The 21,815-nt window shown below is 35.0% G+C and overlaps 1 protein-coding gene across 1 annotated transcript in view; it reads right to left on the reverse strand.

The window, feature by feature from the left end:
• The window catches only part of LOC104853274 (transmembrane protease serine 11C), a 51,085-nt gene that overhangs the window by 18,330 nt on the left and 10,940 nt on the right, over positions 1 to 21,815 (reverse strand). Inside the window, exons 3-5 of the mRNA XM_010611179.2 lie at positions 19,454 to 19,572; positions 7,618 to 7,685; positions 2,077 to 2,240 (exon numbers count right to left, since the gene is read on the reverse strand). Of these exons, the coding sequence (XP_010609481.1) occupies positions 2,077 to 2,240; positions 7,618 to 7,685; positions 19,454 to 19,572 (351 nt within the window). The remainder of the gene's footprint in view (positions 1 to 2,076; positions 2,241 to 7,617; positions 7,686 to 19,453; positions 19,573 to 21,815) is intronic.

Consider the following 21,815-nt stretch of genomic DNA (forward strand, 5'->3'; position numbering starts at 1 on the left):
ATATACACACACACACACACATATATATATGCTAGGTGCTATACTGTGCTTAGATGTATATGTTTATTTATTCTAAAGAAACCTTTAAGAAACTTCAACCTAAAAGAAACTTATTCTTAAAGTATATGACACCATAATGCCCTTTTCAGAGATGAAGAAACTAAAAGTCTGAGATAAGGGGATTCCTTCTCTTGGTGGGAGCCTGAGTGGAAACCAATGTGCCCTGACCATCCTAGTGGTTTTGAGGTCATTCTGCGTTAGGAATGCCTCCATTCCCTTCCCCTTTACCCTGACGTAGCCTGAGGGGAGCTCAGGAGTGTGAGTATTACTAGAAATTACACCTCACTGTCTGTCTATCTATGAAATTAGTTTTTTCCCCTCCTGATAAAAACTCAAAATTTAATCATATTTGTATCAGTTGTGTTTTCAAAGTGCTTTATAATGTACTAGGTCTTTAAAATCCTTACAACAATTGTGTGAAGTATTTTTTCTTATCATGTCCATTCTCATAAGGAGATGGTTAGACTGAGACCCCAAGTCAAGCAGCTGATAAGTGGAAGTCCTAGGAGCCAAACCTCAGCTCAGTAAACAGCAGCATCCATTACTTTAACTACGGGGCTACAGCACCCTCTCCTAGCCATTGTGGCATGGGATACTCATGCTGTTTTCCGCTATTCGTTGTCATAAGGGTCTTGGCTAACAATGTCTAAGCCACAGCAGCAGGAGGTAGAGACTTTCCTTTCTCTATGTTAAGCAGCTTTATGAAAATGAAATTCACAATCTTGTTGTGTTTCCGTGCAGACACTAAGTAGCGGAAGTAATCATAGTAAGAAGTTCAGGGTATTCAACAGGGTGATGTAACAGCAACTCTGCCTACCTAATTCCTTACATTTCCAAGCTGCTTGCAGCCCAGACCCACTTTTATGATGACAACGGAATTTAACAATTCGTCTCACTGAGAGTGAGTGTAGTCATGAATGTGAGCCTTGTATTGACTTGTTTCATTGTGAATTAGGAGGCCTGGTTTTGTCAGCCATGGGATTTGCTCTTACTTCTGAGCTGAGGAAGGTGAAGAGGGAGGGAGTTTTAAGCAACCGGTAGAGAGTAAGACAATACCAAAGCTGTCTGCGCATAACAGGTCACATATGGTAGTCAGTAATGTCCCTAAAATTGTAGAAAAACATTGTAACAAAGCTACTGAGAAAAACCATACATCTGGAAGGAAGTCTGTTTTCTTGGAATTGTACATATGTTTTTAAAGTTCGGAAGACTATTGGTAATATAATGCAGTTGTTTTAGAGTTCATGATTTTAGCAGGTGTTTTTCTAAAAATCTTTCCTTGGATTTCCTCTACAAATTGGCAGGCTGATGTGTTTTTGTTTGTTCGAGGTCATAGAGGATATATTGTGTAGGAGGAAGATTGTAAGAGAACATCTAATAACAGGAAGAGAGTCATATTTCAACAACATGATTTCTTATCCAGGAGAAGCATGTTCAAATTTTGCTTTTTGATCCTTTTGGATGTTCCATGTAAATGAATGCTTAGCCTAGATCCCTCACCCCAGATCTGTTAGTCCCTCCTGTAAGGTAGTGATACTTTTCTGTCCTTGGTCAGATCTGTAGCCTAGCTTAACTCGGTGGAGTAGAAAGTGATAGCCCATCCAGTGTGGGCTGCCTGCTCTTCCCACTTCTCACAGGCTAGCAGGCAATGTTGGTAAGTATCCAGGAGTAAAGACTGGACAATATGTGATTGTGGGAGAGACAAACCCATTAAAAGAATATCAAGAGAAAGCTTGATGTTAAAAAGGCTCAAACAATTCTAGAATTTAGGAGTTTAGATTTCTGAGACATCAGGAGAATTGAGGGTGGCATCGTGCCCCACAGAAGGAGCTATCAGTTTAAGGATGGCTTGTTTTACAAAATATTATCTGACCCTGACTATATTAATAGTGGATAAAAGTAGCTATCATTTAATATAAAATGATATTAAAGAAAAGAATGCAATTTTTATTTGTATAACAAAACACCATATTCAAAATAAAGTATGAAAACCATTCCATACATATATATTCTTACCTGAAAATTTGAATGAAGAAGAATCTATCAGTAATGACCCAGTTAGGCCCCTTAGCTTTTCACGTAAAACAGTTTCAATCTTTTCCCAAAATTTTGCTGTACTATTTTCATAACAGGATTTAAATTTCAGCACAACATGTATTACCACTTTCCCTTTGGCATTGCTGCAAAACATAAACAAACAGATTTTTCTTTTGTTACTGAGCTGTCATTCTTAGTGGGATAAGGCGTTTCTAAACAAGAGGGAAATTATTTTATTTTTTTGTTAACTATCACAGTCCTTCCCAAGGTAGGAGAAATGGTACTCTGTGGACACATACAACAATGTAAAGATTTCAATTCAAGGGATGGAGTTTGTATTTTAGATCTTCTGTTTCCAACTTCTTTTTTTTTTCAGCTTTAATTGAGTTTATTGATACATTTTAGGGATACAGTACAGTTACATTCATTGTTGGGATCTTGTACCTCTACATGACAAGTCGGGATTCTCATTTTTTCCCCTTACCTCTGCCCTCCCTTCACCCCCTCCTCTCCTCCCCATCTACAAACACTTTATTTTCATCTTTTCATTCTCTCACATTTTTTTCTTTTCCCTTTTTACCCTTCCCATACCCATCCCACCTTCCCTACACCTTTAGCTCCTTTCTTCCCATTTCTAAATGTCAGTAATCTTATTAGGATCTTATGTATTATTGCAGATTATTCTTGACTACAGCATACTGTCTGCATTCTCTTTACCAAAGTTTCCTCCTTTCTCAAATGTGGATGATAATCTTATTTTCTTGGTTATTATAAACATCATCACAGAATGTATGTATCTTCTATATAATGAATATAGTGATATTTTGAAAATCTCAGTGTTGAACAAAATTATATGGATGTACCTATTTATTATAACTACTTATAGACTCTGTAAGAAGGGCTAATAGAAAATAATAACATGAAAAAGAGTAAGTAATGAAGGAAAATTTTACTATCTTGGTTTTCTTTTCTTTTTTTTTTTTTTTTTTTTGGTACCAGGGATTGAACTCAGGTCCTTGCGCTTGCAAGGCAGGCCACCGAACTGCTGAGCTAAATCCTGGGCCCCTTGGTTTTCTTTTAATTGAGGAACAAGTTTCAATATTGGTCTATTTTGCTCTTAACTTTAGGAAATCAGGACTGAGAAAAACTATTAAACTAGACATTTCATTTGTCGTTCTGACTTGAAGATACAAGCATATAGGCCAGAAATTTTATTTTAATCTATCTATCTATCTATCTATCTATTTATCATCTACCTATCTATTTATCTATCTATTATCCATCTGATTTTTTGAGACAAGCTCTCACTTTGTAGTTCAGGCTGGCCTTGAACTCACTATGTAGTCCTGCTGTCCTCAAAGTTGTATCAGTTCTCCTTCTTCAGTGCTGGAATTACAGATGTGCACCACTACTCCCAGGAATTTTAGAGTCAGTAGCTATGCCTGACTTCATGGAACGTCTATTTTGCTCTAGTCTGTCTATGCCTCCTTACCTCTTTCTAAGCATTTCTAAAATTTGTACATCTGAAAAAATCAATAACCCAAAGTGCTATGTAACTTAAGAAGAGCCTGTAAATATCTACTTTCAAATACTCGTGAACAAAAATACAAGCTACAGTCAAGATCCATGTTTTTTTCAGTGACTATATTGCCTTCTTATTTCAATAATTTTTTCAGGCTAAATGCTAAACTAATTTCTATATCATACCTTATCAGCTTATATTTTAAATTGTAGATGTATCAGATGTCCTTCCTTTTGGGGCATTATTTTATTTCTTTTATACAATATTGAGCCATTAATAATTTCACATTAACGTATTAAGTATTTTCATCTCTGATTTTGTGTCTCTCACAGATGCAGTGCAGGGCAACATCTTTGTGTTTATGGAAAGACAAGGACATAACTTAGTTTATTTTCAATATATTTGACAATATTTTGTCAAACTACAGATGTCACTCTGAATTTTCTCCTGGATCAAATAACAACTTGAAACCAAACTAAAAATAGACATATGAATCTACTCAGATGCCATTAGAATCTAAGTATTCTCTTTACCTTGGAAAACATGAACTAAAGGTCATTTTTCTTTTATCTTTTCTTGATTCACAAAATACTGTTTAGTTTTATTGACAGTGTCTGCCATTCTTTGCCACAGGCAGTTTTGCTTTCCATTTCTAAACTTTATGTTAGTTTGTTTAACAGTTGCGTGATAGCCCAAACAATAGGCCAGACAGAAAAGCCAATTGGCATGCAGATAGTCTAAATTCTCCCTCTCATTTCTGTGTTTAAAACTGCTACCTTTTGTTTCAGCAGAGTTAGGATTTAGTTCTGGCCTTTCACTTCACTGCAAAAGTGCTGTATGAAGTCCTCTTAAGTCTGTGTAACTTCATCTAGGGCTGTCATTGTTTGCTATCTTTGGGATAGGAAGCACTGTACTATGTTTACTGGAAGAGCAGTAGAATCAGTGTGGATGTACACTTGTGAGTGAGAACCAGGGCCTGGGATAAACTCAGATCAGAGGATGCCATGAGGCCGGTTCAACTAGGGTCCTGTCTATTAGGCAAGGAGTCTGGACTCTGTGGGAAGCCGTTGAAAGGCATCAAATGGAATGGCATGCTTTTCCATTACATTTTGGTTATTCTATGGAGAATGAATTGTAGTTAAGTAGGAGCAAAAGCTGGAGAGACAGATTAGTCGAGTGATCTAGACAGATTGCCTGGGGTCAAATTATAGATTTATTATTTATTAAATGTGTCACCTTGGCAAAATACTTAACCTTTCTTGGCTTTAGTTTATTCATCTGTAAAGTGTGAAACTAATAAATACAAACTATATAGGATTGTAATTATGTGAAATGAGCTCTAAGGAGATACCGGTTAAGAAAATTAAAAATAAACCAATAATTATTTTAAAATAAACAAACAAACAAAAAAAAACTCACCAAAAAACACATGCTGTGCTTTTTAGGCATAAATGAATTCCAAATCAAATGAACTTTCTTATATGTAGCTATTATTTTTTTCTTCTACACTTAGAAATCAATTCTGACATATATTATTTCATGCTATTAAATAATGTTACTCTTGAAAGACATTTTTATGTTTATTTTTTATGGACACTGAAAACAATTATATCTAATATTTATTCCAGCTATTGAGATTTTTATTTTAAATACTAAAGAAATTTACTTTTTTGTTATGGACTTAACTTACTTTAATTTAAATACTTAATCCCAGTCTTAAATATGTCCAGTCATTTTTTTAAAATTGCATTTTAAAAATATACCTGGGGAGGGAGAGGGAAAATTTGGATTACAGGCATTGATTTAATAGTACTCAAATCCAAATAAGTGTATTTTTAAAATGTTGTCAGTTGTAGCACATGCAAGTTGAGCTCTTGACTAGAATTACATGTAGTTTTTGTCACAGGGCTCTAGAATTATTGCATTTAAAGAATGCCTTGCCCTGCAGAAATGGTTTACTAATTGCTTTTGAAAGCTATCATTTGTTCCTTAAGAAATTTTCCCTCCTCCTTATAACACTAAAGAATAATTTAAAATATGATCTTAGTTTATGCTTCTGTGTTTATCTTATCCTGAGTTAGGTTGCTACATTGTGGTAACAACAGATGCTACTAGGTATAGAGAAGAGGATGCTTCCAAAGGCTTGAATCCATCCCTGACTATCTTCATTTATTTGCCTGATCACCATCAAGAGAGCATGAGAAAAGCCCATAAAAATTAAAAATAAGTTTATTAATAATTTAGCCAAACTGGGAGGTCAGCTAGTCTTGACCCACAGAAGCAATCTAATTTACAGAAGGGGCACAGTTAAAGTGAGGAAACATGCATGTGTAGATTTAACCAGGCTTTGACCCATCAGAGGGGCCAGGAAATGCTAGAAATCTGGTTCTGTTGAAGCACTCGTGCAAATGGCCTGAGAGTGGTAGTTTCTGCTCTAGCATGAGGAAGTTGGAAATACAGCATCATTAAAAAAAAATCCTAATTTTTGAAGATCCATTTTAATTTCTTGGTTACACTAGGAAGCCTAATGCTTAGCTCCAGCATAGTATCAAGCACAGTACTTTATTTATAACATTTTAATAGTTATTGATGCTAATAACAAATAGCAAGGAGAAGGATAACATGTTTAATGCACATAAGGGGGCCATAGTCCACTACATTGAGCTTGTTTAAAAAACAAATCATAAAATACAGAAGAAATCTCACTCCAGGACAGAACTATGTAATGGCTTCCTCAGTTTCTAAACCATGCTTGCAGCATTGCTCTCATCCAGACTCACGCTGTCTGTATTCGTGCAGGTAGCTGTATTCTGCTAGGATTTATTAACTAGAGATCTTCACTACCTAGGTTGTCTGCTTCAAACTATGCCCCCCGCAGGATGCATTAGATAAAGGCAATTAATTATTTAATCAATTTCTCAATTATTCATGAGAATAGAAATCCTATTTTATTTGTATTAAGACTCAGTATCATGCAACAGAGCCCAGCAAAGTTTTCTGTCCATGAGTAAATAATAACTATTCTAAACATTGAACCTATTAAGTGATTTATAAGTTTATGAAGGGGTTATTCATAGTATTATGTCCTGTTTGGTTTTCTGATGTAGCACAATGAGGCTATCACAAGTGACAAATAATTATTGAAAATATAATGCTAACTGGGCTTTGGTATTTGTTTCTTAGTGGAAAAAATATGTACTGCTTTACTCACTGACATTTCCTTTCTTCAGGAGGCATGCTGTTTTTTTCTTCTATGTAAACCTTTTTGATGTACTAGATGCCTGTCCATTTAAACTTATTTTTCTCTAGCCTATTTACATCCAGCTCTATGCTCCTCAGCATTATTTGGACAAATATCTTGTGTGTTTGACACAGCTGTGAAGTTTGAAGGGGGTCAGGATAGTGGTGAGAAGTGATGCTATTGGGTATGAACACACACACACACGCACACACACGCAGTGTGAGAGCTGTCGGGACTGCTGCAGCCTGCACAGCCATAGTTTCTGTCCATTGTTACTGATGTGGAAATGTGAGCCCAGTATTATCACAAATTTTGATGCTTCAATAATGTCTAAAATTGATTATTTTAATATGAAATTCCTCAACATTTACATTTAATCAATTTTTTAAGTCTATGTACAAGTCAAAAATACAAGCGTAAGCTAGGCCATTTTGTGAATGGATGTCTTGACTTACCTGTTCTTTTTTATTTGGAAATGATACTCCAATTTAGATTAGCTTTTTGACCTGTACCGTCAATAAAAAAGAAAACCCTCATTTAACCTTCATCTGTTGCTCATTATCAGGTGGAAATCATTGGTGTGGTTTAATAAATTTCCATCAAATTTTAAAAAGTTTTTTTCATATTTGAAGTGCTTGGGGTTTTAATACACCAAATTCAAACTTATTAAAACCCTTCGATTATGTGCCAAGCAAAAAATATTCTGTTGAGTATGAGAAGTGGAGATGAAGGGCAAAACTCAGTCTAATGTACATACCTTACTTGGACAACATGAGATTTGACATACTGTCTTCTCAGTTTGGATTCATAAAATGTTTTATTTACCTGTTAAAAAAGTAAAAGAAATAATGATGTATGCTTTCCAAAAGGAAATCTTTTCCAAAAGGAAAGCATACAAACACAAATAAAGCACTATAATGAACTAAGTAACCATCATCAGATTGATCATCTGTCAGTATACAGCTAAGTCTGTTTCATTTAACTTCTCTATATCTTACAGGAATTAAATAATTCCTTAATATTAAACATTCAGTGTTCAGATTTACCAGATTTTTGGAAACAGCATGATAGGAAAGACTATTCATTTTAAGAGGTAAATCAAAAGATCGACTCACTTGCCTTCCACATGCAGACTTATGCTGAATATCAGTGCAATAAAACTTAACAGGACTCCTTAGAGGAGATGTTTCTACCTTTTTTCTTTTGCACAATGGCCAACTCCTTTATTCCTTGGAGTATAATCTACTCTTCCTACTTTTTCAGTTATGTGTTCCTGACACGTTTAAAATGTGATGCCTTACTTTCTCATTGCTGACACATAATACTCACACCCACAGCTTAATGGAGGAAAGGTTTATTTTGGCTCACAGTTTGTTGAGATTTTAGTTCATAGTCAACTGGCTCCAAGATAGGGTGGCATGACAGAGACATGGCAGAGGGGAAAGAGCTTATGGCGTGGCAGTGGGAAACAGAAATGGATCAAGGGAGCATTGGGGAAGAGATAGATCCAGGCCACACCCCCAGTGACCCACCTCCTCTGACCAGACTTCACCTCCCATATTACATTTAGCTATATAAATTATTCCATTGATGAGTATCATGCCCCCATGATCAAATCACCTTCTCAAATTGCCATGTATGACTACATGAGCCTTTGGGGGGACATGTAGATATAAATCATAATGTGGTGAGTGGAAATCTCTTAGAATCTGAAATAAACAGACAGTTCTCAGATGAAGAAGTAAAAGCAGCAAATAAGCATGAAAAAAATAGTCAACATCACTGGTCACTCAAGAGATGCAGATGAAAACAACACTGACATTCCACCTCACCCCAAAAGGAATGGCTGCTATCAAGAAATCAAACTATAACAAATGCTGGTGGGGTTATGGGGAGAAAGGAACCCTTCTCCATTGTTGGTGGGAGTGCAGACTGGTGCAACCACTGTGGAAATCAATATGGAGATACCTCAAAAAACTAGGATTAGAGGTCCCATTTGACCTAGCTATTCCTCTGCTGGGTATCTTCTCAAAATAATTAAAAGAATCATACTACAGCAATATATGCTCACCCATGTTTATAGCAGCAGGGTTTGTAATAGCTAAAGCTTGGAAGCAGCCCAATTGCCCATCAACTGGAGACTGGATAAAGAAGATGTGTGGCTTTAAAAAAATAAAAAATAAAATGGAGTACTATTCAACCTAAAGAATGAGAAACTTGCCGTTTGTGATGGTGCACGCCTGTAATCCCAGCACTCGGGAGGTTGAGGCAGGAGGATTGCTGTGAATTTGAGACCAGCCTGGGCTGCATAGTGAGCTCCAGGTCAGTCTCAACTACATTGTGAGACCCTGGCTCAAAAAACTGAAAAAAAAAAAAAAAGAGAAACTAGAAACATTTGTAGCTAAATGGATGCACATTGAGATGATGCTCTTAAGTGAAATAAATAGAACACATGTAAATACCAAATAGTTTCGCTGGTGTAAGAAACTAAAAGTGTAAATAAGGATCAAAATGTATAACTGATAATGCAAAATAGGAAGAAAAGGGCTAAATAGGGTAAGGGAAGTAAAAGGGGTAGGGGAAAGGAAAGAAGGGAAAGGGAAAGAAATATGATGAAAAAAAGAAATCTCTTAGAAAAAGTTTATGTAAAAATCACTTTCTCCATTGCTTTCTGCTCTACTTCTTCAATCTAACATGGCTTCTTTTTTTTTGAGATATATATATTATTGGTACATTTTAGGCATACAGTACAGTTACATTCATCACTGGGATCTTGTACCTTTACATGGCAGGTCTTGGTTCTCATTTATTCCCCTTACTTCTGCCCTCCCTATACCCCCTCCACCCTTCCCTATTTATAAAGACTTTCTTCTCATTTTTTCCTTTTCTTGTATTTTTCTTTTCCCTTCTTTCCTTTCCCCTACTATTCCCACTTCCCCTACTCCTTTAGCCCTTTTCTTCCTATTTCACATTATTAATTATACAATTTGAACTTTATTTACACCTTCAGTTTTTCACACCAGGGAAAATATTTGGTATTTACACATGTAGCACATGGCTTCTTACAGTAAGACCTTAACATGTCACTAGACATTACATGAACTCTCCATGGCTTTTGCTTTGACAGGCTTCATAAAAAGCAATTTGTTTGAATTGACAAAAGATTTAATTTATATTTTTCCGCCTTCTCCAAAGCAATTGGGATGTGTTTATTTGTTCAACAAATATGGAATAAAACTATGGAACAAGGTAGATAAGAATCATATTTTCTTGGTGATTCAATAGAAGAAGCAGATAAAAAATACTGAGAAATAAATGTATGATAAATTGTATGGTACTGAGTGATATGAAAATATAAAATATGAGATGGAGTGCCTCAAAATAGAGTATCTAAGTGATCAAATAAAGTCCCTTTGAAGAGGTGACATTTGAATGAGACCTGAAAGATACAAAATTGACAGTCAAGGAGAGAAGAGCACAATTTTCTACCTGGAGATATCAGCAGGTATGAGCACCCATGGGTATATTTGAATGATAAAAGCAAAGGCATTGCGATTCAAGTCACATGAAAAAGGAGGTGTCTAAGTTGAAATTTCCCAGGTGGGTAGGGATGTGATTTCAGAGGGCCTTTGTAGGACATAGTAAACTATTTGGATGTTATTTCTAAATTAGTGATTGCCAGGATCTTGAAAAGATTATTAAAATTGTTTTTTCTTTCAAGTCCAATTCCAATGTATTTGCCTCTCTGAGGACCAACAGAATTGAAATTTATGAAAAGTCAAGGAAGCAAGGAATTGATCAACAACTTTTTCTCCCTTGAGTCAGGTGAGAACATTAAGATTAATCTGAGAGCCTTGTGCAAATAAAGAACCACAACAGGCTTTTGGAAAATCTTGGCAAAAAAATGTTTGGGAAATAAAATTGACAGGAATAAAGTTGACCCTGGCCTTCTTATGAAGCTTTCCATGACTCAGTCAACACCAGGGGAGGACTGCAAAGGAGAAAGTGAAGCTTACTTGACCATGAGATTAGGCTTATGAAGTGGGCAGAAACTGGGACCCAGAAGACTACCTCCTGGGGTTTTAGCAATAGAGAGGCAGATGCTTGTTGACCTTCAATTCAGCTAGTAGAATTTAAAGACATCTGGTTTTCATCTTCCAGGTTTACCTCCAATAACATGACAGTAGCCTCAGTAAGCCAACAAAGAAATATCATAATGCAAATAAGGGAGTCATGCAGAGAGAGATGATATAAAATAGATTAAGTGCTCATCAAAACAGAACTACTGGAGGAAACATAGGAATCTGAACAACAATGGCAAGAAAGACACGCATAAGAATACTGACACAAGACCAAAAGAAAAAAAAGGCTATAATGGTACCAAAACCAAAATTTGCAAAGACTGAAAAAATTCAGTGGTTCAATTTAGAAAGGCAATTGTCATTTTAAAAATTAAATTTGTAGCCTGAAAGGCTAAATGGAATATATATTTTAAAAATATATCAAATTAAATAATAATGACATACTTTTATCAAAAAGTGCGAGGGCCAGGGATTTCGCTCAGTGGTGCCACCTGCCTTGCAAGTGCAAGGTCCTAAATTCGATCTCCGGTGTGAAAAAAAAAAAAAAGCGTGAGCGCCCTCTTTTGGTGGAGATGGGTTTCCTAATGGTCAAAGAAGGACCTGAAGTGCAGTCTGAGAGGCTCATGCAAAGAACACAGCAGCCCAGTAGAAGAGGATGCACAACTATGCTAATAGTGCTAGTGTGGGTTATTTTAAGTCTTTGAAAAGCAACTTGTCAGCCTTTTTTAAAATTAAAATCCTCATTTGATTTAGAAATCTTAGATTACATACTTTTCAAATTAAAAAGGTGAGGATGTAGTAAAAGAATTTTTTTACAACTTTGATTATTAATCAAATCCTGCAAAAAGAGAAAGCTGAAAATGTTATATCACATCCATACTAAAGAATATTTTAAAATCATTGAAAAGAATACATTAGACCTGTGCATGGCCATAGAGGAATGTGTTTTTCCTCATTGAGTTTATTGGTACATTTCAGGTATACAGTACAGTTACATTCATTATTGGGATCTCGTACCTTTACATGACAGGTCTTGGTTCTCATTTTTTCCCCTTGTCCCTGCCCTCCCTTCATCCCTTCCTCCCCTTCCCATTTACCAACATTTTATTTCATTTTTTCATTTTCTCCTATTTGTTTCCTTCCCCTTATTACCTTTCCCCTACCCTTCCCACTTTCCCTACATCTTTAGCCCTTTTCTTCCTATTTCACATAGTCAATTATATCATTAGGATCTTATGTACTATTATAGTTTATTCACAGCAGAGAACTATTCGGTATTTACACATGTGTGACTTATTTATTTTACTTAGGAGTATATCCTCTATATGTATCCATTTCATAGAGGAATTTTGATGAGATGTTACCAGGGAAAGCAATTTTTATGAAACTGCATAATGAACCAGTATAGTGACAAACATACCTCATGTTTTATGTTTGTATTTATGTTAATACAGTTAAGGGGGGATAAGGAAAGCTATGCATTGTGTTGTTAATATGGATTATTTGAAGGTGGAGTCTGAGGACATGTGTAAAGGGATAGGAGGAATGGGAAAAGACAAGCAAGAAAAGTCTTTATAAAAGTCTGTTTTATATAATTTGATATTTCTCTTTGTTTTATATTTACTTTTTATATCTGTAACTATGAGAAAAATTAAAAGACTTTGGAGATTTCAGTATGTATAAAAGTCTGTTTTATATAATTTGATATTTCTCTTTGTTTTATATTTACTTTTTATATCTGTAACTATGAGAAAAATTAAAAGACTTTGGAGAATTTTCAGTATGTGTATGATGTGATTTGTTTTTTTTTTGGTACTGGGGATCGAACTTGGGTCCTTGCGCTTGCAAGGCAGGCCACCGAACTGCTGAGCTAAATCCCCAGCCCTTGATTTTCATTTTAAAAATATAACTTTGGCTACTGTGTGGAGACCAAATCATGGGAAGATTAGGATGAAAGCACAGAAACAAATCAGGAGGTGATTTCAAGTATTTGGAAGCGGTGGTAATGGCTGTAGTTGAGGAGAAGTGAATAGATAAAAGTTATATTTAGGTGGTAGAATCAATGAATGTGCACATTTGTTACTTGTGCAGATTATTCCTTTGATAGCTTTTTTTTTTTTTGGCATTTTAACTGCCATTGTTTGTTATTGTTTTGGCTATATTCTCTACAATTTCAGCCTCATCTTGAAGAGGCAATGTATCTATGTATAGGGAAAAGACCAAATGGCTTTCAACATCGGAGATAAAAGCCACAGCTTAACTGTACAATTTTAAGGGGATTCTGTGGTAGCTACAGCTTCTGTTTTCTACATTGTGGACAACTTACATGTAAGTATCAGCATTATGAATGTGACAGTAAAGAAAAAATCCTTATAAGACTGAAACACAGCATCATGAAAAATATTAATTTCTATCATGCAATGCAGTTAAGAAATATTCACACTTTAACAAATCTTTACAAATCACAAGAAACTTGTTTGTGGGACCATCATCCTACCTTGATGATAAGAGCCTATCTAGAAATGTTGAATAACCATGACCAGTTCATAAACCTAGTATCTCTGTACTCTGCAGCCCCAGAATCCAAGAAACTGAGATAAAGAACTCAATATGGCCAACATGGATCATTTTTACATGCCTTGATTATTAGTCAGTGCCTAATCTCTCTCTCTTTTTTTTGTTTTTTTTGAGACAGGGTCTCACTATGTAGTTGAGAATGACCTGGAACTCACTATGTGGCCCAGGCTGATCTTGGACTCACAGGGATCCTCCTGCCTCAGCCTTCCAAGTGCTGGGATTACAGGCGTGCACCACCACACCCTCTGTGATGCACAGTCAAATTGCACCTGCAATGATCATTTAATTTTTTTAGTGAAAGAAGCAGGGTTATTTAGCAGTAATTAAAGCACCTTCAAGAAAACTTAAAAAATACCATATCCAATTAGAATAGCCATATGTTAAAGCATTCGTACCTTTTGCTAACTTTTTATGTTGAGCAAATGGATGGATTTTGGTGTTTTTGTCGAGATGGGTAAGACTGTGGAAGGAAAAGATTTTTTGGGTGAAGAATGAGAGTTTATTTTAGGAGCTATCAATGTAGATAGCCTTCAGTTAGTGGGTTTAGATGTGGTAGTTTAGGGGGAAACTAGTGAGAGAAAAGAGAAGTGAGAGGGAGAAGTGGGGCGTGCACGCTTGACTCTGGATGGTACAGTGGTGGCTCCTGGTGTTTAAGAGATTTGCAGAGGATGAGGTATCAACAAAGGCAACTGGGAGAAACAGTTAAGAGGAAGAAAATGTGGAGAGGAAGATGCTAAAGAACCAAGAGAAGAAATGAAGGGAATGAAGGGAAATAATGGTGAGAATTTCAAGGAAGATCACTAGATCTGGCAGCAGAGGGTCTTTGGTGACCCCATAAAAGTAGTTCAACAGGGTGTGAAGAGAGATGGACACAGCTGGATTGAATTAAAATGAAAATACTGAAAAAAGTGGATGTGGCAAGGATACCCAACTTACTTTTTTTTGTTAAGAAAAAGTGAGAATAATGTGGGAGGAGAACAAAGACCCACAAAAGATGTTTTTAAAGATGACTGAGTGAGCTCACTAATGATATATCTGAAAAATAAAAAGACCATGAGATACTGTACTGCATTCTATGAGAGCAATGTTAGCATTGTGTTGTATTTCCTATGGGAAACATAAAATAATGTAATTATTTATAAGCTCAGAATGATTCCCGTGTTAACTCATATAGGTCCAAGAAATAATGCTTATTTCATAAATCTACTTTTTTCCTCTAAAATGTTCATCATTTTTATTTTCTTTATTCTTCTTAGAACCCCTTCCCATCAATTATGTCTTCTCTTTGTTTATGCAAATGTTATTTGAATATGTCCAGCACTGACTGGTTTCCATCCTTGAAGTAATTGGGGCAATAAGGAATGGGATGTGTAATACAGCTGCGAAGACAAAGCAGAATGAATTATGCCTGCAGGTGTTTGGAGGAAGAAGGTACCAGTTGGAATTAGAATGGTTAGAATTAACAAACTAGAATTGATAGTAAAAGCTGCATGGAATTGAAAAATCTGTAAAGGACCTTAAAATAATCTGTCCAGCTCACTTCTTCAAATATGTAAACAAAAGCTCTGGCCATGTTCATTACTTATATGTAGCCAATGATTTGTCAAGGACACAAGTAATACTACTTCTTATATTTTTCAGATAACTAGCCAGTTGTCTCAATACTATTTATTGAATTAGAAATAACATCTTTGTCATATACTAAAGAATCACAATGAATTTTTAGATTAATTTGAACTGGATTGATTAATAAAATAACTAGTCTTTTCTTATAGGAACATATATTTTCTTCCCAGTTATTTTTTTATATTGTTCAGTAAGGTTTTATAGTATTATTCATATAGCTTTTGTGAAACTGTTGTTAGTTTCATAGTTTTTGTGGCTGTCAAACACTTCAAATAAAAACTAAAAATAAAATAACTAATATTTTTTTATTTTTGGTGATTAATCTTAATATTGCTTTTTATAAGCTTATATTTCACCATTTTACAAAACTCAACTATTGCTTCTAGTAATGCATCAGTCAAATTTTTGGGGTAGTTTGAGCATATAATCACATTGTAAATAAAGCTTTCCCCCATTTTGAATATATGCACATTACCCCCTTTTCTTACTACATTAATATTCCTCTTGGTAGAACCTTAGATTCAGTCTTTTAACTTATAGTATCTTATTTTCTCTTGAAATAATGAAGCTCATTAATTAATTAATTATCCACATCTGGCTTTCTTAGTCTTTCTTTGTTTCTGATTTTAGGAGCTTCTATCGGGAAAACTCACTTTTGAGAGGTCCATATTTTACCTGTATGGGATTATGAACTTGTGAGGAATTGTGGTGCTGAGATTTTACTCTTAATTAGAGTTCTATTTTGATCATCTAGAGCTGCTAACTCTCTTAGTCTATTAATGGCATTATTTTGGTTGTAAGGCACATTACAATGTCATTTGATTTTAGTTTTTGTTCTGTCATTTCAGTAAGGTCAGAAGAGGGTAAGGGACAGATATTTATTTTGAAACAACAATCCTACCTTGAAAGTTTAAGTATAGCCAGTTTAAAGGAATACATAATCAAATTTGATGATTGATTAGATCTTGAAGAAAAAGGAAACAAATGACTTTGAAACTTAATGGGAGGGTGAGTGCAGAGTGGGAATGGTGTGAGCTGAGACTCGGGTGAGAGACTAGACCAAGGACCAGATGGAGGACCACTAAATGATGCCATTACTTTTGAAAATAATCCTCTATATGAATGCAGATGCATAACATTTAATAGTTGTTTATTAAAAGTGTAAATACCAAATAGTTTCCCTGGTGTGAATATTCTGCAACAATGCATAAGATTCTAATAAGATTAGTGACATTTAGAAATGGGAGGAAAGGAGCTAAAGGTGTAGGGAAGGTGTGATACGTAGGGGAAGAACAAAAAGGGAAAAGAAAAAAATGTGAGAGAATGAAAAGATGAAAATAAAGTGTTTGTAGATGGGGAGGGGAGGAGGGGGTGAGGGGAGGGCAGAGGTAAGGGGAAAAAAATGAGAATCCAGACTTGCCATGTAAAGGTACATGATCCCAACAATGAATGTAACTGTACTGTATCCCTAAATATACCAATAAACTAAAAAAAAAAAAAAGTGTGAATGGACTTATAATATAGAACTGGTTTTGATACTATATTGTCTCCAAGTCAAAATACTGCTGAAATTGTAAGGCTTTCGTTAGTTGTTCTCTATTCCATAGACTAATTATGGTCTGCTCTAATGTCCGTAAATTATTTATAACTTTCTACATTGTATTCACCTTCAAAACTTAATAGTTCAAAAGATCAACACATTCCTTAAATAAATACCAAGACCTGTAATTTTTATACTAAATAATAAACATATACTAAAGTGTTCCAAGACACTATAAGGGGAAGTTATGGGAATTGGTGCAGAAATACTCCTAGAATATCTATCTATTTTCTCCCCAAAAGTGCAGTCCCTTATCAGATTTTCTGGAAGAAGGATTGTCTGATATTTGACCCATAATTCAAATGCCAGGTCTCAGGATTCCACTTGGGATTATTGGACAAGGCCTTGAGTGGGGATTTCTGAAGAACTTTCTCAACATAAGAAGACAATTTAAAATTCAAGTGATACACATATCACAACTCCAAATCTTGCTCTTGATTATCATGTAGATCTAGATTTTTTCTCTCTTACATTCTTCATGTCACCACATTCTCCTCTTTCTCCTCTAAGGTAAATGCACAAAATTACACCCAACCCATCAGCTGGGCAAATGTGAGAAAGGAGGCTCTGGATAGTGTTGATGGAAAGACCTTGAAAATGAGCCCACAGGTGGGCTTATTACCTGAAAAAAATCATACTCAAATATTTACAGTATTTGTTGTGCTTTTTATTATCTTTAAAAATGATACATTTCTAATTCTGATGAAGCCAGTAGATACTCTGTTATTTGATAGAGTATATTTCCAAAGACATATACCCAAGCAGATTCAGCTCAGTAGAAACTGTGTTATTTGACAAATTCCCTGATTGTTTATTGACTTAAGATGCCCTTTACTCTTGACACTCCAGTACTACACCTACACATGGAAACTTAGGTTGCCTCCTTGGAATGGGTGATGTTAGGTGCCTTGTTCATATTACTTGTCACATTGGGTATCTAAAGACCAATGCATTTATACAGCATAAACTGTATTTAATTTTGTGAAACATTCATTTTGAAATATTTGACTAGCCATGTGACATTTCTGTAATGTGAGCTGTGCTCATGATTTTAAAACTGTGTACTCTTAAAGGACAAAGAGTCGTAGAGTGGGAGTATACTAGCAAGTATGACTGACTTTAAGTAAATTAGTTTTTAGTGCTTCTGTTTGTTCATATGAAAAATGATGCTGTGAAGATTAAATAATAAAATGTAAAATGCTTAGAGCATACTGAAAATTATTAATTATTTTTGTTAAGGTCTTGCCCTACTCCTAATTTTTTAGCATTTCTATTCAACTTAATTGAGTGCCATACTGTGGAAGGGATGGAAAAAAGGAAAAGAAAAAAGAAATAACACACAGTGATTTCTTCAGTTGCACACTGGCCAAGCACATGCCAAAACTATGCATGTTTGCTATCAAGGACTATTCTGTTTAGGTAAAAAACTGTCATTTATAGTAAGACAGCATCTCCTTTGATCCAGTTTATTTTCTCTTTTTAGGGCAAATCATTAGAAGAATTATATAGTGGAAATCAGAATAAGAAAAATAGGCTGTATGTATCATATTAGTGACTACCAGGTTTATCTAATGATTCACAACACCATTTGGTTCATGTTATTACCACCAGGGACATACTTGTGGTAATAACTGTGATACATGAAGCATCATTGTACTCAATGAAAACAGAAGGGAAGGCTGTAAAAGCATGTGACATAGGCAGATGAAAAAACTGTGAGAACTATCTGGTGCTTATTTTCAAGCAGGTAAGTTGGAAACTAGGAATGAGGTCTACAAGAAGGGTCTGAAGTAAGATGCAAGGATTCGTGTTTGATTGACCAGGGAGATAGGATCATTAACGAGAATATTCATCATGCAGTGAAAATAAGCTAGTTTATTTGAATGAATTGGTCTGAATTTATAGCACAAAGGATGATTTCTTACTGTGGATATATCTATTTTACTGTTTTAAATATATATATATTATATATAAATTCTGTCACATAAAGTAAGAGTATTCACGACATACCCATTTAAGAATATTTATGTTTAGATATCATTTTTAAGGACTTAACAAGTAACAGGACTTACTAAATCATGATACACTTTGCCCGGTGTTTGTTTATTTATTTATTTATTTTGGTACCAAGGGATTGAACTCGGATCCTTGTGAATGCAGGGCAGGTGGTGGAACCACTGAGCTAAATCCCGGCCTCCTATGTTTAATTTTAATGTGTACAATGACCTTACTATATAGGCACTTTTAGTTGAAGAAACTGAGGTGTGGTGAAGTGGCCTAAAGTCGTGCACCTGGTAAACAGCTTTGAGAGTTGAACAAGGGCCTTGAGCCCAACGTTTACTTTTTAATCAGTGTAATAATGCTTTCTTGTTACTTCCTTTTTTCCCCATAAAACTAAATGAGAGATGGAGGTTTTTCTGTCTCCATTTTTCTATTAAATCTCAATAAAATGATTTAACTTACTGCATTTGAAATATTCATTGACCACCTCTTGTGACAGATGTTTTATACATGCTCTGGAAATACATTACTTCAGTATTTTTCTCCACACATGTTTTCGAACTGACCTTCTGAAAGGACTGACTGTCCTTGTCTAGAACTGGGGTAATGGAAAGGGATTATTTCCAACTTCATAGGTGATTTCTGGGATTTCAGCCCTTCTAAAAACAGTGTATAAAGGACAATGCAAAGAAAAGAATGTAACTTACCAAAGATACAATTTTTTTATTTAGATCCATGTATTCTTGTGAATATGGCTTTGCAAATTTGCTGTTATAGTCAATGTTGTTGATTTTAAAACTTATGTGATAGTAGAAAGGCATCTTTCCTGAGAATGAGAGAAAAGAAGACATTTTCACATCAATTACTGTGTGACCATTTTTATTCTATGGGAGTCATGTGAAGTACAATATGCAGAGGGAATTTCAGGTTACTTGATACTTAGCCTCCATGCCCAGTGGTTATTGAAATTGCTTTGATGAAGGAATGCTAATGAAATTCTAACCTTCCTCAAAATGTATTTAAAAATCTAAATGTAAAACTTTACTGTGCCAATTTTCAAGTTGGGCAATCTGAAAACAGATATGTTATTATGAAAAGAAATTACATTGTAGGATGGTAATTATCTTAGTATTTGTGAGAACTACAGATTACATTTAGAAAAACTAGTAAAGCTATAGGGTGTATTGTTTATGAAATACCTAGGAAATGAAAATAAAGAGAGGAAAAGGTGAAAGGAGGCATAATTTGTAAGTGGTACATTGTAAATAAATAAAACTGCATTTGGAAAAGCAAAGCTAAGAAAATAGGACGAGGGGTAGGTTGGATTGTGCTGTTTGAATACATTTAAATTAGTAGAGATTGAAATTTTCTTTTTCACATCCCTTTGTATCCCTGTACTCTGTGGAATAAGGGAGCGGGGAAAAGAGAGAAGGAGAAAGAGAAGGAAGGGAAGTAGAGAGAAGAAAAAAGAGGAGAGAGGAAGAAAAAAAGAGAAAGGAGAAGTAAGAAATTTTGCAATGTCCTGAGAAAAATTCGTCATCTCAGTGGCTGTAGTCAATTATTTGGAATCATCTTCTGTGTCTTTTCACAAATATAAATGATTAAAGTAAATTAAAGTGAAATAAAATACTATTTGGGGGGATGAAGTTGGCAAAGAGGACCAAAACAAAAAAATTTTGAAGGATAGTTTGGTAATGTAATAAAAATCCCAAAATATATTCTTATCTGTGCATTCAATAATTTTTCTTTTCAAAATTTGTGTCTACTGAGTAGCACACAAATATGTATAAAAAGCTTTAAAAATAACATCAAAAATTACAATCTCAGATCTTAAACTAGTAAAATCATTAAATAAATTATTGCCTACTTATGTAACAATCACTAAAAATGTGTCATCACTGAAACTATGTTTCAGTGTCATAGAATGTATTTAGAAAAATTCCAAAAAATTTTATTTTGTTGTTACATATTTCTTTGCACAAATACTGCATGACTTATATTCTTAGAAGTATCAGAGTTCTGCTATCAGACATTGAGGTGAGGAGCACGGAGGTTGGATTAGATAATGGTAGCTTGTGGGAGCTGCTCAATGAATTTTAAGCACTACTGGGTAGTGAGGACATTTTGCAGCTCCTATTCTATTAGTGTGCCGGCACAGTGCTAGAAGGAGTGGGGTAAGTTCAATGCTGTCATTAGCACACTGTCCTAATTACCTTCACCTATAACCTAGACAGTGAGCAGGAAAAAAAATTAGGTCATATGATTGCTTTCATTTGTTATTTTCATTCCTAAAAGAATAGTATTTTCAAATAATCTAGGTCACACTGTGGGCAGGTGTTCAGCACTCTCAGAAGATTTAGATCCTTATATTTTTATTAATTTAATTTCTTTTAAACATTTTAATTTTTATTAGTATATGTTTGCAGTACATAATGATTATGAAAATTACTTTAAAATGATCTACAATCATTGCTCAAGGAAATGGATTTCTTTTCTAAGAGGAAGCCAATTGACCTACAGAATGAGCAGTATCATTTTCAGTTTTAATTTGCATGGATCCTTTTCTTTTTGTGGTTATTTAGACTCATACATATGTGTAGGCTTATAATTAACTGATCAGTGTCAGCACAGTCGTCCCTGCATGGTTGCATATCTTGCTGCTTCTCAGGTTGATTCATTTACTCAGAATTCGGTTCCGTGAGAGCCAGTCACCCTATTCTTGGCTGCACGGGTCTCAGGAGATGAACATTTCTCATACCCTCAGCTTGGTTCTCGGCCTCTGTTACCTACAATTAAGACTTGTTGAAAGTAGTTTTTCAGGTCAGTTCTCCCAAATGAGACTCAAATGAGTCAAAAACTGTCTCGTTAAAGGTCTGTTAGTGTTACTATTGAAGTGAGCTCTGAAGAGACAGTCTAGGAGGAGTTGACTCACATATTATTCTGGCCCTTGGATATAAAGTGAGAAACAAAGCAAATACATTTAAATTTGAGAAGTTATTGTTCGATGCTCGGACTCCAATGCTTTTGTTTTCATTTTATACTTCTTGAATGTAAAGCTGCTATTTGGAT

The sequence above is a fragment of the Fukomys damarensis genome, unplaced genomic scaffold (genome assembly GCF_012274545.1).
Source record: "Fukomys damarensis isolate Sample0158 unplaced genomic scaffold, DMR_v1.0_HiC HiC_scaffold_35, whole genome shotgun sequence".
In the NCBI taxonomy this organism is placed as follows: domain Eukaryota; kingdom Metazoa; phylum Chordata; class Mammalia; order Rodentia; family Bathyergidae; genus Fukomys; species Fukomys damarensis.